The sequence below is a fragment of the Gigantopelta aegis genome, chromosome 1 (assembly GCF_016097555.1).
Source record: "Gigantopelta aegis isolate Gae_Host chromosome 1, Gae_host_genome, whole genome shotgun sequence".
NCBI classification, from domain to species: Eukaryota; Metazoa; Mollusca; class Gastropoda; order Neomphalida; family Peltospiridae; genus Gigantopelta; species Gigantopelta aegis.
Genome location: NC_054699.1, coordinates 2,475,234 through 2,491,917, shown reverse-complemented (window position 1 = coordinate 2,491,917; position 16,684 = coordinate 2,475,234). Strand labels below are relative to the sequence as shown.

General features: G+C 39.3%; 1 protein-coding gene across 1 annotated transcript; it reads left to right on the top strand.

The window, feature by feature from the left end:
• Positions 1-12,823, top strand: LOC121385620. Its single transcript, XM_041516408.1, has 2 exons — positions 1-140; positions 12,488-12,823. Exons 1-2 carry the CDS (start codon positions 57-59, stop codon positions 12,800-12,802), a joined length of 399 nt encoding a protein of 132 aa, XP_041372342.1. The 5' UTR covers positions 1-56; the 3' UTR covers positions 12,803-12,823.
• Positions 12,824-16,684: the final 3,861 nt, after the last annotated feature.

Sequence of the window (16,684 nt, the reverse complement as noted above, 5' to 3'; positions counted from 1 at the left end):
TGGCTTCCATGTATTGCATATAACCAGCTGTACTCCACCTCGATAATCGCAGTTTGATGATTTATGTCTCCACGTCATTACAAACCATGAAGTTTCTCCTTCAGAGTCTATTATTCGTGGCTTGCTGCTGCTCTGTCCAGGTATGTCTAATGTATCCACTCATCACGACTTATTGGCTGAAATGTTGTTGTTGTTGTTTTTCCATTAGTAAAATGAAGAAACTAATGGTACATTATATGTATTTGACGATGTGTCTAATGTGATAACCCACGTATTCTAGTCGGCTGTTGTTTTTCCCATAACTTATGTTTTTTCCCACATAAAACAGGTCGCATTCATTTTCTCTGAGCCGTTGATATGGAAGTTACATATGTTTTCGTTTTACAAGAAATAATATTCCACGCAGTAAACTGCTTCACAGATTAAGAACCCAGAATATTTTTGTTTTAAAAACAACGACATTAGTTTATCATCCCCACACGCATGGCAAATCAGCACTACATAAAATAATAATAAGGCGTATCATAAAATATTGTTTGTTTCCAGTTACCCGACCGACCCTAATTTGAACCTGCCGACCCTAAAACTTTTTTTGTATATCCAAAAATGTTTTTTTAAAGCCGTACGCCCTAGTTCCATCCAGCGAAAATAAATTATAATTTGGTTAATCTACAAACCTGTAACACACTTAGATCACGTTTTTATCAAATGGAGTGAAACAGCAGGTTTTATATCGATAAATACCATGGGAATCCCCATGTCCCAATTGCTTGAAATAATTTTGAAAGTTAGTGTTCTGATGTCACCGGTAGATGTCGCTCGAAGCACAACAATGCCTACGTCACGACAAATTTCACAGAGTGCGCACAGACTTGGGGTGCGTTCCTTTCACCTCTCCTGGACATGTTCCAACTGTTCTGTCCTGGTTGTATCCCCTCTCCAGATATCGTAAGACTTAGCAAAATTATTGGTAGGGTTTGTAACGTTTTGTATTGAGATACTTACTTGTCTGAACTTTATTGTTACTGAAAATGTTCACGAACTGTGAAGAAAAATCTCACAAATGAACAACAAGCAAACGACAACAAATCGGATGTTGACTGCGCGAACCGTGCACGAGAAAACAAACCGAACTAAAATGATAACGGTCACGTGGTATACTAACGTCTGTGACATTGAAATGGGAATATCCCCTCTAAAAATAGATTAGACCTTGTCTGCTCAACGGTTTTTTCTCAGAGGCCCGTGGCATTTTATGAAATACGAAAAATGCATTTTGTGGTATTACAAACACCAGGATTACCAGGATTACCAAAAAACACTTCAGGTGAATGGAAATGTATATTCTAAATAATAAACGGTAAATAAAGTGCAATTTTATTTGTGAAAAAATGGGTTTAATAGCGAAAAACAACGGCGTAATGGTTAACAACTAGGGCGTGTCCCTTTAATATAACAACGATTTCCACGAAAACATTCCAAAACTATCACAAGCACTAATTTGGTGTCATTTAGGGGATAACCCTACTGTGTTTTCCGATTTGCGGACGTATATCGGTGGTTTTACTGTCGCAAATTTAGTTTTATTGGCGATCCGTTAGCCACGAAATGTTTTCTTCTAATTGTTTTCACGAATACATGCGATCTTTTCCGATCTAGCGTAGCGAGGTGTTCCGATTAATAATAATAATAATAATAATAATAATAATAATAATAATAATAATAACTATATTTAATGATTTACTCCAGCGACAAACTGGCCTTGTAGAAATTTAGTGACCTTCTGATAAACATGGGGAGGGAATGTTTACCGATACTGATGGAGTTTACTGCCAAATCAAATGATTAAATATGTAAGTAAGATCTCGATGCGTTTCGTTAATTTTTGTAAGTGGTCACTGGGAACTTCGCGGGTTTCCGCTAAAAACAGTGTCAGAATGACCATGTGTTTGACGTCCAATAGCCGATGATATTAAAGATAAATCAATGTGCTCTAGTGGCGTCGTTAAATAAAACAAACTTTACTTTTCAACATTCGTTTGAGCATCCTGAGCATTTGTACTGCATTTCTATTCATTGGACCAATTGATTGCTTCAAACCAAGTGTGTACTTTAATACTGGATGCATACAGAATAAAACTAACATTGCAAATTATAAAATTGGTAAGTCTACCATTTCTTAGATACACTAGGAAAGATAATATTCATAACATTTTTTTAAAATGTGATTGTTGGACAGATAAATATAGAACACTTCTTTTTAGTTTTCATTAAAAAAAATTGTTATAACTTATTTACTGGTTTCTATCCAATTAAGGTTCAACCAAGTCTGTCCTGGACCAGTACAGAAGTTAAGTGTTAGTATGAGAGTAAACCTTCTGCCTGCTATTAAACAGCAAGGGGTATTTCGTATGTACTCTCCCACAGATAGGTTAGCACCATGTTGCCCTCAAAATTAAAATGCCTTGCCTTTTATAAATTTATAAGTTGCCCATGTAAAAAGAAGCCTTTAAACACACCGATGTGGATAGTACTACATATTTCCTTTTTTTAAATTAAGTTATGAAATAGATATAGAAAATAAAATGGCCATACGGTTTTTGTCCTTTTGAAAATTGTATAATGGAGAAAAAAAACCTTATATTTAAAACTGCACATAAAATATGCCCCCAAAACGTCACTTTACCATGCCTTACTTCATTTCTAGGAAAAACACTCTGATGAATGGTATTGTTGGTTTGCATAATGCATTTCTATACATGCAGAGGTTATTTGGGATACCGGTAGTCAACACCTTTATTTAATATCCATAAATAAAATTATTTTCCAAAATAAAATGTTTTTCCTACCTACCTACCCTATATTTTTCCAGCATGTAATAGGAAACAAGTAATTTTATTTTTTCGGCCGAATGAAAATAAACTAATTTAATTAATTTTTAAAAATTGGATTCCAGGCATGAGAAAAGTTGACTTTAATTAGTGATTCATGTAAACTCAGTTAGGAAAGAAACGGAAGCGTCAACCACCTAGTTGTATTGTTATTAAAACAAAACAAAAACAAAAACCAGCTATAACTTAATTTTATTAAAACACCCAGAGAGAGAGAGAGAGAGAGAGAGAGAGAGAGACACACACAGACAGACACACACACACAAACACACACATACAGACACACACACAAAGACAGACACACACGCGTGCACACACACACACAGACACACACGCGTGCACACACACACACAGACACACACACAGACACACACATAAACAAACACACATATACACATACATGTATACAATAACGATAAACTAATGATTGTTGTCAGGGTTGTGTTCGTATATTTTAAAACAACGTAGGCTCAGATGATAATACAATTCTGTTTAGTTTCACAATGTTTATCTCATGACGTCTATAGGACTCGAACCCATATCAGTCGAACGTCCGCAGTTCCCACATCACGCCTCGATAATATCAAGCCAAAGGCGTACGGGCTCCGATTTTTTAAGGGGGGAGGAGGGGGTGGGGGGCTGCCTTTTGCCCAATTAAACGTAGAATGAAGAAAATAATTAAATAAAATAAACTACAACATATTCTGCTAAGTAAACGAAATTATGTTTTTTTCTCTTTTTTTGTTTTTTAATGGCCATCAAGATAGAAGGTGTAATAGACCCTATTTACATCTCAGAAGAAAAATTAATTAATATATATTTTGGGGGAAGCCTCCATTATGCAATATTGAGGTAGCCCGTAACCTATTTAATTAGGTTGCAAAGAAATAAGGTGAAAGAAACACATCTCTAAAACATGTATTATCGCTATCTTTTTTCTTCGTTTTTTTTCAAAAAAAAATTCAGAAATCTATTTGTGGAAGATTTAATATGTCTATGGTTGTTAATGGCGTGCATTAATGATAACAACGTCGGCGCGTTTCGACTACTAGACACATTAAATGTGACATACCCTAGTTTTTAAACATTACAGCCTATTTTTTAAATATTAGAACCGTTTTTAATAACTGAAATCAGACATTACTAAAATAGTATTGTTTAGATTACTCATTTCTGTACATCCGAAATTGTTTTGGTCATCCTTGTGTTTCTAATGCATTTTTCACATACCCCTGAGAAGTAACGGTTATGGAAATAAAAAATGCATGTATATATTTAATAAGTTAAGTTCCAATGGGGATGGGAACTATTTTAACGTGCCTATATCCAACGAAGGTTCAGGCACGCCCGTCCCTGGTTCAGCCTCTGACTTCGCCAGTGACGAAGTCCGGGGCAGGAGATTAATTTAGAATGGCAGCAAACTCAGGACTGTCCCTTTAATGGGAACCTATTGTTCCGGAACTATATTGAACGGTGCTCCTATCATATCAATCATATCTATGTGGGAGCACGTCCGGAGACCCATTAAAGCTTAATTTAGAATGGCAGCAAACTCAGGACTGTCCCTTTAATGGGAACCTATTTTTCCGGAACTATATTGAACGGTGCTCCTATCATATCAATCATATCTATGTGGGAGCACGTCCGGAGACCCATTAAAGCTTAATTTACAATGGCAGCAAACTCAGGACTGTCCCTTTAATGGGAACCTATTGTTCCGGAACTATATTGAACGGTGCTCCTATCATATCAATCATATCTATGTGGGAGCACGTCCGGAGACCCATTAAAGCTTAATTTACAATGGCAGCAAACTCAGGACTGTCCCTTTAATGGGAACCTATTTTTCCGGACCTATATTGAACGGTGCTCCTATCATATCAATCATATCTATGTGGGAGCACGTCCGGAGACCCATTAAAGCTTAATTTACAATGGCAGCAAACTCAGGACTGTCCCTTTAATGGGAACCTATTTTTCCGGAACTATATTGAACGGTGCTCCTATCATATCAATCATATCTATGTGGGAGCACGTCCGGAGACCCATTAAAGCTTAATTTACAATGGCAGCAAACTCAGGACTGTCCCTTTAATGGGAACCTATTTTTCCGGAACTATATTGAACGGTGCTCCTATCATATCAATCATATCTATGTGGGAGCACGTCCGGAGACCCATTAAAGCTTAATTTAGAATGGCAGCAAACTCAGGACTGTCCCTTTAATGGGAACCTATTGTTCCGGAACTATATTGAACGGTGCTCCTATCATATCAATCATATCTATGTGGGAGCACGTCCGGAGACCCATTAAAGCTTAATTTAGAATGGCAGCAAACTCAGGACTGTCCCTTTAATGGGAACCTATTTTTCCGGAACTATATTGAACGGTGCTCCTATCATATCAATCATATCTATGTGGGAGCACGTCCGGAGACCCATTAAAGCTTAATTTAGAATGGCAGCAAACTCAGGACTGTCCCTTTAATGGGAACGTATTTTTCCGGAACTATATTGAACGGTGCTCCTATCATATCAATCATATCTATGTGGGAGCACGTCCGGAGACCCATTAAAGCTTAATTTAGAATGGCAGCAAACTCAGGACTGTCCCTTTAATGGGAACCTATTGTTCCGGAACTATATTGAACGGTGCTCCTATCATATCAATCATATCTATGTGGGAGCACGTCCGGAGACCCATTAAAGCTTAATTTAGAATGGCAGCAAACTCAGGACTGTCCCTTTAATGGGAACCTAATTTTCCGGAACTATATTGAAGAATGGCAGCAAACTCAGGTGCTCCTATTTTTCCACTATATGAACGGTGCTCCTATCATATCTATGTGGGAGCACGTCCGGAGACCCATTAAAGCTTAATTTACAATGGCAGCAAACTCAGGACTGTCCCTTTAATGGGAACCTATTGTTCCGGAACTATATTAAACGGTGCTCCTACCATATCAATCATATCTATGTGGGAGCACGTCCGGAGACCCATTAAAGCTTAATTTAGAATGGCAGCAAACTCAGGACTGTCCCTTTAATGGGAACCTATTTTTCCGGACCTATATTGAACGGTGCTCCTATCATATCAATCATATCTATGTGGGAGCACGTCCGGAGACCCATTAAAGCTTAATTTACAATGGCAGCAAACTCAGGACTGTCCCTTTAATGGGAACCTATTTTTCCGGACCTATATTGAACGGTGCTCCTATCATATCAATCATATCTATGTGGGAGCACGTCCGGAGATCCATTAAAGCTTAATTTACAATGGCAGCAAACTCAGGACTGTCCCTTTAATGGGAACCTATTTTTCCGGAACTATATTGAACGGTGCTCCTATCATATCAATCATATCTATGTGGGAGCACGTCCGGAGACCCATTAAAGCTTAATTTAGAATGGCAGCAAACTCAGGACTGTCCCTTTAATGGGAACCTATTGTTCCGGAACTATATTGAACGGTGCTCCTATCATATCAATCATATCTATGTGGGAGCACGTCCGGAGACCCATTAAAGCTTAATTTAGAATGGCAGCAAACTCAGGACTGTCCCTTTAATGGGAACCTATTTTTCCGGAACTATATTGAACGGTGCTCCTATCATATCAATCATATCTATGTGGGAGCACGTCCGGAGACCCATTAAAGCTTAATTTAGAAGCTTAATTTAGAAGCTTAATTTAGAATGGCAGCAAACTCAGGACTGTCCCTTTAATGGGAACCTATTTTTCCGGAACTATATTGAACGGTGCTCCTATCATATCAATCATATCTATGTGGGAGCACGTCCGGAGACCCATTAAAGCTTAATTTACAATGGCAGCAAACTCGGGACTGTCCCTTTAATGGGAACCTATTGTTCCGGAACTATATTGAACGGTGCTCCTATCATATCAATCATATCTATGTGGGAGCACGTCCGGAGATCCATTAAAGCTTAATTTACAATGGCAGCAAACTCGGGACTGTCCCTTTAATGGGAACCTATTGTTCCGGAACTATATTGAACGGTGCTCCTATCATATCAATCATATCTATGTGGGAGCACGTCCGGAGACCCATTAAAGCTTAATTTACAATGGCAGCAAACTCAGGACTGTCCCTTTAATGGGAACCTATTTTTCCGGAACTATATTGAACGGTGCTCCTATCATATCAATCATATCTATGTGGGAGCACGTCCGGAGACCCATTAAAGCTTAATTTAGAATGGCAGCAAACTCAGGACTGTCCCTTTAATGGGAACCTATTTTTCCGGAACTATATTGAACGGTGCTCCTATCATATCAATCATATCTATGTGGGAGCACGTCCGGAGACCCATTAAAGCTTAATTTACAATGGCAGCAAACTCAGGACTGTCCCTTTAATGGGAACCTATTGTTCCGGAACTATATTGAACGGTGCTCCTATCATATCAATCATATCTATGTGGGAGCACGTCCGGAGACCCATTAAAGCTTAATTTAGAATGGCAGCAAACTCAGGACTGTCCCTTTAATGGGAACCTATTTTTCCGGAACTATATTGAACGGTGCTCCTATCATATCAATCATATCGATGTGGGAGCACGTCCGGAGACCCATTAAAGCTTAATTTCCCCGGACCCGCTAAACGTGGTTATTGTGTGGTTCATTTATCCTAAAGTACATTATTTCTCTACAGTTTGAGACAGTTAAAGGAAAGATGTCACGTAACCCATATTTGGCACCAACCATGTACAATTAATTATAAATTGAATCACCTAAAAAAAAATTTTATAAAAAATTAATTACTTAAAATATCTCCATAAAAAAAAACCCAGATACGAGCTCTTAGCAGAAATTGCTGATCTTTAATGAGCAGGGCAATCACGAGGTCCGTGACGTCAGAGACGCGTCGCTTGATCTGAAGCCTTACACTTAAAAGCATTAGTCCGTACCACTCATAAAGAATCTAAGACTTGCACAGCTTACCAAAACAATGAGTGTTCGTTCGCAAAACGTTTTGCCGTATCAATATGAGCTGTTAGTAAATGAAGAAAGACACACATTTACTTACAACAGTGATACTGAAGAAAAAACGGATAGCGAGTCGGAGGGTGGAGAAACCGATGGTGCCAGACCAGACCGGTCGACCAATTTACAGCCCGGAGCCCGAAAGTAACCCGAAGACAAAACCAAAACTCGGATGCTAATGCCGAGGTGTATACTGTTCATATTTAGCATAAAGATACACCTCGATATGATGTATTTAAATATGTAAAAAAATATAAATGTAGGACAAACATTTTTTTTTTTTTTTTTTTTAGAAAATATCGCATTTTTTTTTCGGGCTGTACATAATGAAATCTGTATGCACAGTGTAAACAAACGCTCTAATTTACGACAAGGCGCTTCACTTTCATTAACCTGACTTGTAAAACAACATAAATGACTTGAGAGTATAATCAACTTTTAAACTAAATATATTTCTATTTGCATCAATAGAACGAAATGGGGTTATAGTATTTTTCTCTCATAAAAAAAGTAGCATATTATTAGGCCTATTGGTAGGGTGCGTTAGAGTAAAAACGACCACTCACGATACCCAAGTGATAATTTTCTTTTCTTTGGTACTACGTAATTGGTCACTTTTGTAATTTTAGATGGGAAAGTCTACTTAATCAAGGGTTTTACAGCATTATTTACAGTAATGAAGCAGGGCGGCTGATAATGTCCATTAACATTGTACTATAGTCGCGACAGGTTACGCCACAATACCCTGTGATCTTAAAAAAACTGGCACGTATTTTGTACGTATGTCTAGACCGTGGTAATCACTTACCTGGTCGATACCCTGCAATATACACCTGCCAATCAGGAATCACATGTGCAGGCCACGGAAAGAAAGGACCAATTAACTAAAACAACACTCCGATTCTCAAGTCAGCCCGTGGATGAAACATAATAGTTATTTCGACACCGACAGTAGTGGTTTATTTTGTATTGAACTTCGTGTTGCTTTGGGGCTTCGGGCGATGAGGAACGTTTTTGTGACGTATTCCGCCCGAAGATTAAAAACATTATTTAAAATTATTATTGTTTTCTACACGTTTTTTAAAAACATATTTAAATACATCGTACTGAGATGTATCCTCATGCCAAATCCCATGTTTGTATATGCCATATTTAATTACTTATTGACGTTTCCTTCTTCGGACGGTGAATACAGATTTTGTTATGTAGGCCTACAGCCCTAACATGAAAAATATTTTTTTTTCCAAAAAAATAAATAAATAAAAATTTCTACATTTTTGTTTTAACATATATAAATACATCATGCTGAGGTGTATCTTTGTGCCAAATATGTACAATGTACACCTCGGCATTCGCAACCGAGTACTGTTTTTGTCTCCGCGTAACGTTCGGGCTCCGGGCTGTAAATAGGCTGACACCAAAGTACTATGCGGTGTTGGTGTCCAATCTTTTCTTTTGCTATAAAATACACGCGTCTTTCTTCGGATACAATCCTTTGGAAAACCATAAAAAGACAATCCCGATCGTTTAAACTGTTTATTTTTACACCCAAAGGCCGCGCAGAACGGCACTGTTGGACTGAAAAGATCGTAAGCCCCTTACTCCATATATAAACAGTTAACAACAATGGAAGAGTACAGCGGCTCTGACGTCACTTCCCTTTTTTTCCCGAACGCTCACGAATAAATATGCATAAATCGTACTTTGATACTGATTAGCGTAATTTCTTCATTTTAAGTTAACTACACGTATTTTATTGTTATAAAGTTATTTGTATATTATTTTTATATCATTTTGCTTTTAAAATGAGCTATAATATGGTCTCGTGTCATGTTTCCTTTAAAGTACCTCTTTTTTTTTCTACAGTTAAAGACGATCACGACGTTAGTATATTCAGATCCATTTTGTCTATATTTATCTACCCGTTTTTAATTATGTCACGAGAGGGTGTGATCTATCATACGGTTTCATCGTTTAATGTTACCATTATAGGTATTAGGTATACACGGCAGACGGCATGCGATACACTTGGCACTATAATTCTAGCAGAATTTGATATTTTTGGAAATGAGGTGCCGATTAATTATGATTCAGGTGATAATAAAGAATGGATATTTAACCTAATAAAAGATGTTGAATTAATGAATGAATCAATCAATCAATCAATCAATGTTTAACGACACCCCAGCACAAAATACACATCTATACACGCTATTGGGTGTCACAAATGGTAAGTATAAGAAAGTATATTTAAAAAAAAGACGTTGAAAGATCTTAAAGCAAACACTATCTCGAGCTAATAATTTGATTTGTAGATGATTGAACTTTTAAGTAATCAAGATACATTGGCATAGCCAGGACTGTTTATTGGGCGCAACCACCGTCTACGAGTCGTTGAGGCGACCGAAAATATAAACCCCTACTCCACCTTTCCGGCTACGCCAGTGCCAAGATATTGTTAAAATGTTTAAATATGTCCAGAATTTCATCATAAATAGCAAACGTTTCGTGCGCAATTACTCATTGTTCTATAATATGAGAACCATTTCTTCTCGGACTTTTTTCTTTTTCTTTTCTCTTTTAAGAATCCTCTAAATCTTACATTAGCATGTTTATATGTTTTTTGTTTCTTTTCTTTTCTTTATTCTTTTATTCCTATTTAAATTTATTTTTATTTTAAATAAATAAATATATTTTTCAATGTTTGTCACGTTAACTATATATACACAAAGAAACAAGTTAAGCACCCCCTGTATTTTTCACAATGACTTGTCTTACGAGGTTTGGCGTTGAAAGCCTGATAACATAACCTCGAAAAAACAAATGTGTTTTGCAAGAATACATCTTTGACAGTAAGAAAACATAACAAGTGTATCCAATTTTGAAATTTTAATCATGATTCTGAGAAGAATTCCAATATGCTGTATTTGAGCCAAAAAACTGAGGCACAATAAGTATGGAGGTGCAGTCAGAAACACAAGTCAACATCATGATTGATGATGAAAAATGTCATTTGAAGTTCACAGATGACATTCATGACACAAATCATCAATAACGAGTAAACCCACCACGTGCCCGGATGACAGCTTCCACCCTTCGTCTCATCCCTCCAGTAAGTCGTCTGATCTGCTGCATGGGCAACTGCTGCCATTCTCGATGAAAAGCTGCCTCTAATTGTGCCAGAGTCTGTACAGGTGGGGTCAGTGCCTGTACTCAACGCCCCAAGATGACCCAAACATGCTCTAGCGGGTTTAGGTCAGGACTCATGGCCGCCCAGGGCAGGGTCGTCACAGCTTCAGTTTGGAGTAAAACTGTTACTGCTCGGGAACGATGTGGCCTAGCTTTGTCATCCATGTACAGAGGTCTGGTGGCGAGTGGATGGTTGTCAAAATGCGGCACAACAATTGGTTGCAGGACGTTACGAATGTACCGATCACCAACGAGGTTGCCTTGGGTGGTGACAAGATCCAGCTTACAATCATGTGATAGGCAACCCCAAACCATTACTGAACCTCCACCATACAAGGTCATAGGTCGTATGTTCCTGGGTGTGTAGACAGCATTTTTATGTCTCCAAACTCTCAGTCGGCCATCTGTGACATGGTGCAGGAACCGGCTTTCGTCGGACCAATGGACTCTTCGCCAGGACTTCTGATTCCAACATCTCTAGGCCAAACACCACGCTAAAGGGCGTCTTTCATAGTGCGACGTCAGGCGCGGTCTCCCTGACCGTGGGAGATCCTTTACAGCATTGGTACGCCCGTGTTTTCGTATCGGTCTGCTGATTATGGTGTAATGATACCCCAATTGACGTCCTATACTTTTGAAGGTCATGCCGGTCGCATGCATACCAATAATACGCCATCTTTGGGCCTCTGATAACCGTTGACGTGCCATATTCAACGATTAAACTTCAACAATGCAAGACAGTGATGTTAAATGGCAACAATTGCAGTGTATTGATACTGCATTTTGAGCAAAGCATGGGTGGCATGATGGACGTGCATCTCGTTCTGTTGTGGGATGTCGCAGTTGTCATTGTACTCTCCTATTATTTCAATGGAACACCATTCTTGACATATTCGTCACGTAATTTGCAGTTTTTACGAATGGGGCTATTTCAGTACTAATTACTTAACTTTTTTCTTTGTGTATAGTTATACATGTATTGTGAAATGAGTGGGAGCGGTCATTGACCAATCGCAAAACCGATTATTGTTAAACAGGAATAAATAGGTTTACATTAATAATTGGACTAAAATCAATTCATACTGTCAGTCTAAACGACAAACCCACTAATCGATTCAAAATCATATTTCTACACAAGGCAGAGTCCAAAGAATGTTTTCACAAGATGGAGACTTGCCCTATGAATAACTGCCAGATACTTTGTGTATAGGAGAAAGGCAATTTCCTAGGGCTAATACTTATGACGGGTGTGACCAGTGGGGCAGGATATGTTCATCCTTCGTGAACATATGGTATTATCACCTTTTTCACAGTGCTTCTTGAGTGTATGTGATCGCAGCGAACTCTCGTCTGTCTGTCTGTGTCTGTCTCTAAAATCTGTGTATTTATCATATCAGATGGACGATTGGAAGCCGACGTCGTTGAAGCAGTGCCGAACTAACGCCGACTGCGGCAACCTGGCCCACGTCTGCTGTTCGATTACCCCAGCTTTTGGCAAGAGGCAGCTGGGGTTTCCTGTAGAGGTCAACTACTGCCTCCGCTACAAAACGGAAAGCGCCCCCTGGTGTAGTTTACGTTTACAACACTCGGCAGAAAAGTTGAACTACCACGGCCTGTGTCCATGCAGGCCTGGTCTCGTATGCATGCCTTCAGCAGGCCTCGATCCCACGGTCTACCCGCCCAGTAGATATGGGAAGTGTGTGGCCGTTTGAATAAAATGATAATGCCATGCAGCATCAGACTATTCATTTGTGTGCATCAGAGCTTTAACGATAGGACGATACAGTATCGTGTCGCGATCCGATGTCCACGATACGATGCATCATTTCGGGTAGCTGTATCGCGATGTATACGATGTATGTATACGTGTGTGTGTGTGTGTGTGTGTGTGTGTGTGTGTGTGTGCGTGTGTGTGTGTGCGCGCGTGTGCGCGTGCGTGTTTTATTAAGTTTGAGTAAAAAAAAAAATCAGTTCGGTTCTAGGAATATTGCCTGCATTTTAACCATTTAAGACGTTTTGATATATAAATTGCCATCGATGTTTCTCGGATCTTATTTACAACACTGATGAAATTTACTAAAAACATAAACATATTATATAATATGAAAAGTCAATTATCGCGATAGTTATCATTATATCATACAACTCAAATACCGGGATACGTATCGTATTGCGACCTACTCATATCTTTACACCTGTTCTCAGTGTTTCTGATGTCAATAGAAGATCAAGTCAGTGTCTTGATGTTTTTGCAAGTACCTTTCAGAAATGCATCATACTCAATCGACAGAATGTTTGACATTAATGGGTATTCAACTTATTTCGAAAATAAGCATTTTCTCCTCTTCAAATAAGATTTTTAAAAGTTCGGTTATGGACAATCGGGACGCATTTTTACACACTGAAATAAATTTAACAGGACTAAACAAGAAGACATGTCTATTTCAAACGATGTTGTTTTCGGCAGAAATACCACAATGTTAAAACTTTCCTTTTCTTTCTTTTTTAATTTAATTTTTTAATTATTTTTATTATTATTATTATTATTATTATATACTCTTCAAAAAAAGAAACGCAAAAGGGTACAAATGGGTTATAACTCCGATTTTATGTTTCCTACCGGTTCATGCTTTGTGAATATAAGGTCATTGCATGTCCCAAACACATTCCCACGGTTACATTCGATAAAACGCAGCTACTGTAAAATAAAGTTTTAAAATGTGAATATTCGCAAAAACGCAGCCACGTGCAAACCATGTCACCACTGCACGTGCGTTGTCTGCACGTGCAACATGAACACCGACAGTATAAAAGTGCAGGGTGTTCGCTTGCCTGGCCTCTGTATCTGGCCGACAGTTGACAATCCAGGACATGCCACGTCTCAGTGAACCGCAGAGAAACAATGCCATCGGCCGACTAGACGCAGGCGAATCCAGAACGGCCGTTGCCAGGGCATTCCATGTGTCCCCAAGCACCATCTCCAGACTGTGGGACCGTTACCAGCAACATGGATCAACACGTGACCTCCCTAGATCCGGTCGACCACGGGTCACTACCCCCGGGCAGGACCGCTACATCCGGGTACGCCACCTTCGGGAACGATTGACTACTGCCACCTCCACAGCCGCAACAATACCAGGTTTGCGCAGGATATCCGACCAGACCGTACGGAACCGCCTACGTGAGGTAGGAATTCGTGCCAGGCGTCCAGTTCGAGGTGTCATCTTGACACCACAACACCGTCGACTCCGACTGCAGTGGTGCCAGATTCATCGACAATGGCCTCAACTGCGATGGAGACAGGTGTGGTTCAGTGACGAGTCCCGATTTCTGCTCCGACGTCATGATGGAAGATGTCGCGTGTATAGGCGTCGTGGTGAACGTTATGCGGCAAACTGCGTGCAGGAAGTGGACAGATTCGGCGGGGGTAGTGTCATGGTGTGGGCAGCCATCTCACACACTGGCAGAACTGACCTGGTCCACGTGCAGGGCAACCTGAATGCACAGGGCTACATTGACCAGATCCTCCGGCCACACATCGTTCCAGTTATGGCCAACGCCAACGCAGTGTTCCAACATGACAACGCCAGGCCTCACACAGCACGTCTCACAACGGCTTTCCTACAGAACAACAACATTAATGTCCTTCCTTGGCCATCGATATCACCGGATTTGAACCCAACTGAGCATCTATGGGACGAGTTGGACCGACGCCTCCGACAGCGACAACCACAGCCCCAGACCCTGCCCGAGCTGGCAGCAGCCTTGCAGGCCGAGTGGGCCACCATCCCCCGGGACGTCATCCGTACTCTGGTTGCTTCAATGGACAGGCGGTGCCAGGCAGTTGTCAACACACGCGGAGGCCACACCCGGTATTGACTCCAGATGACCTTGACCTTGGTGGTGTGTCCTATCACTTACTCACAATGGACTAGAGTGAATTGTGAACAATCCTGCAACATTTGGTAATTATCGGACTCACCATTCAATAATTAAATCAATTCTCCAAATGTTACGACAATGTGGTTTTGCGTTTCTTCTTTTGAAAAGTATATATAAATATTTCTCTTTTCTGTTTTTTTTTGTAGCGCTCAAAACCAATTAAGCTTTCTATAGAAAAACTACATAACTAATAAAACTAATGTTACTTATTCCTACAGAAGAAAAACTAAATAATCCCATTGTTTGACAAGTCATTTACTTATTAAAATTTGGAATTATTTTTAAAACGTAGACTAGAATACTCAAATATTACGTAAACGTAGTTTATTAGAACATTACATAATATTCACAAACATCGAAATGTCAATAGACGGTAAAAACCGATCCGTTAAAGGGACATGCCCGAGTTTTCTGCAATTTTTAAGATGTTATGACAATCAAAAACTTTTTAATGATTGTAATTACATATCAAATACATTTTTCTGCATAAAATATTAGTGGCTGTATATTAAACCTGTTTCTGATCGTTCTAATATTTGTACTAGGTTAAATTTCATTTTATTTCCTAAAATATAATTTTTTTTAAGACAAAATCCAGTTTGGGTTTTTTATAAATATTAGGACGACAAGAAACACATTGAATATACAGACACCGATATTCTAAACAAGAAAATATATTTAATATGGAAGTTTAATCGTAGAAATATTTTATTAGTTGAAAATATGTTACAATGCAGCAAACTCAGGAATGTCCCTTTAATGGGGTATTTACAGTCGGGCCTTTATCCTCTTGTTTATTATAGTGCCTGTATGGAACATGTATAGACAGATTGATGGACACACAGACAGATGGAGACAAAAGCTGTAGTCCCCTATGGTTGGATAGTTTGGGGACTAATACACCTTGTGGATGGGATTCGTTGCACTACTCTGTTGGTCCTACTCTTCCCAACAAGTTAAAGTTAAGTTTTGTTTAACGACACCACTAGAGCACATTAATTTATTAATCATCAGCTATGGATGTCAAACATGCGGTCATTTTAGGTCTTAAGAGAAAAGCTGCTACATTTTTTCCATAAGAGAGCAACTGGTATTTTAAATGCATTATCCCATAGACAGGATAGCACATATCACGGACTTTGATATAGAAGTCGTGGACTTTGATATAGAAGTCGTGGTGCACTGGCTGGAACGAGAAATAACCCAATTATCCCACCGGCAGGCATCGATCTTAGACCAACGTTGCATCAAGCGAGTATTTTACCACTGGGCTAAGTCCTGTCCAATTTTCCCAACAAAGTTCACCCAACATCCATGGACACTGCTGCTACTTGACAATGTTCACCCAACATCCATGGACACGGCTGCTACTTGACAAAGTTCACCCAACATCCATGGACACGGCTGCTACTTGACAATGTTCACCCAACATCCATGGACACGGCTGCTACTTGACAAAGTTCACCCAACATCCATGGACACGGCTGCTACTTGACAATGTTCACCCAACATCCATGGACACGGCTGCTACTTGACAAAGTTCACCCAACATCCATGGACACGGCTGCTACTTGACAATGTTCTTTTAAGCATCTGAAATAAATGTTGGTGCAATGCATCTTGATTGTCTATTAAAAAAAGCAGGTAAATAA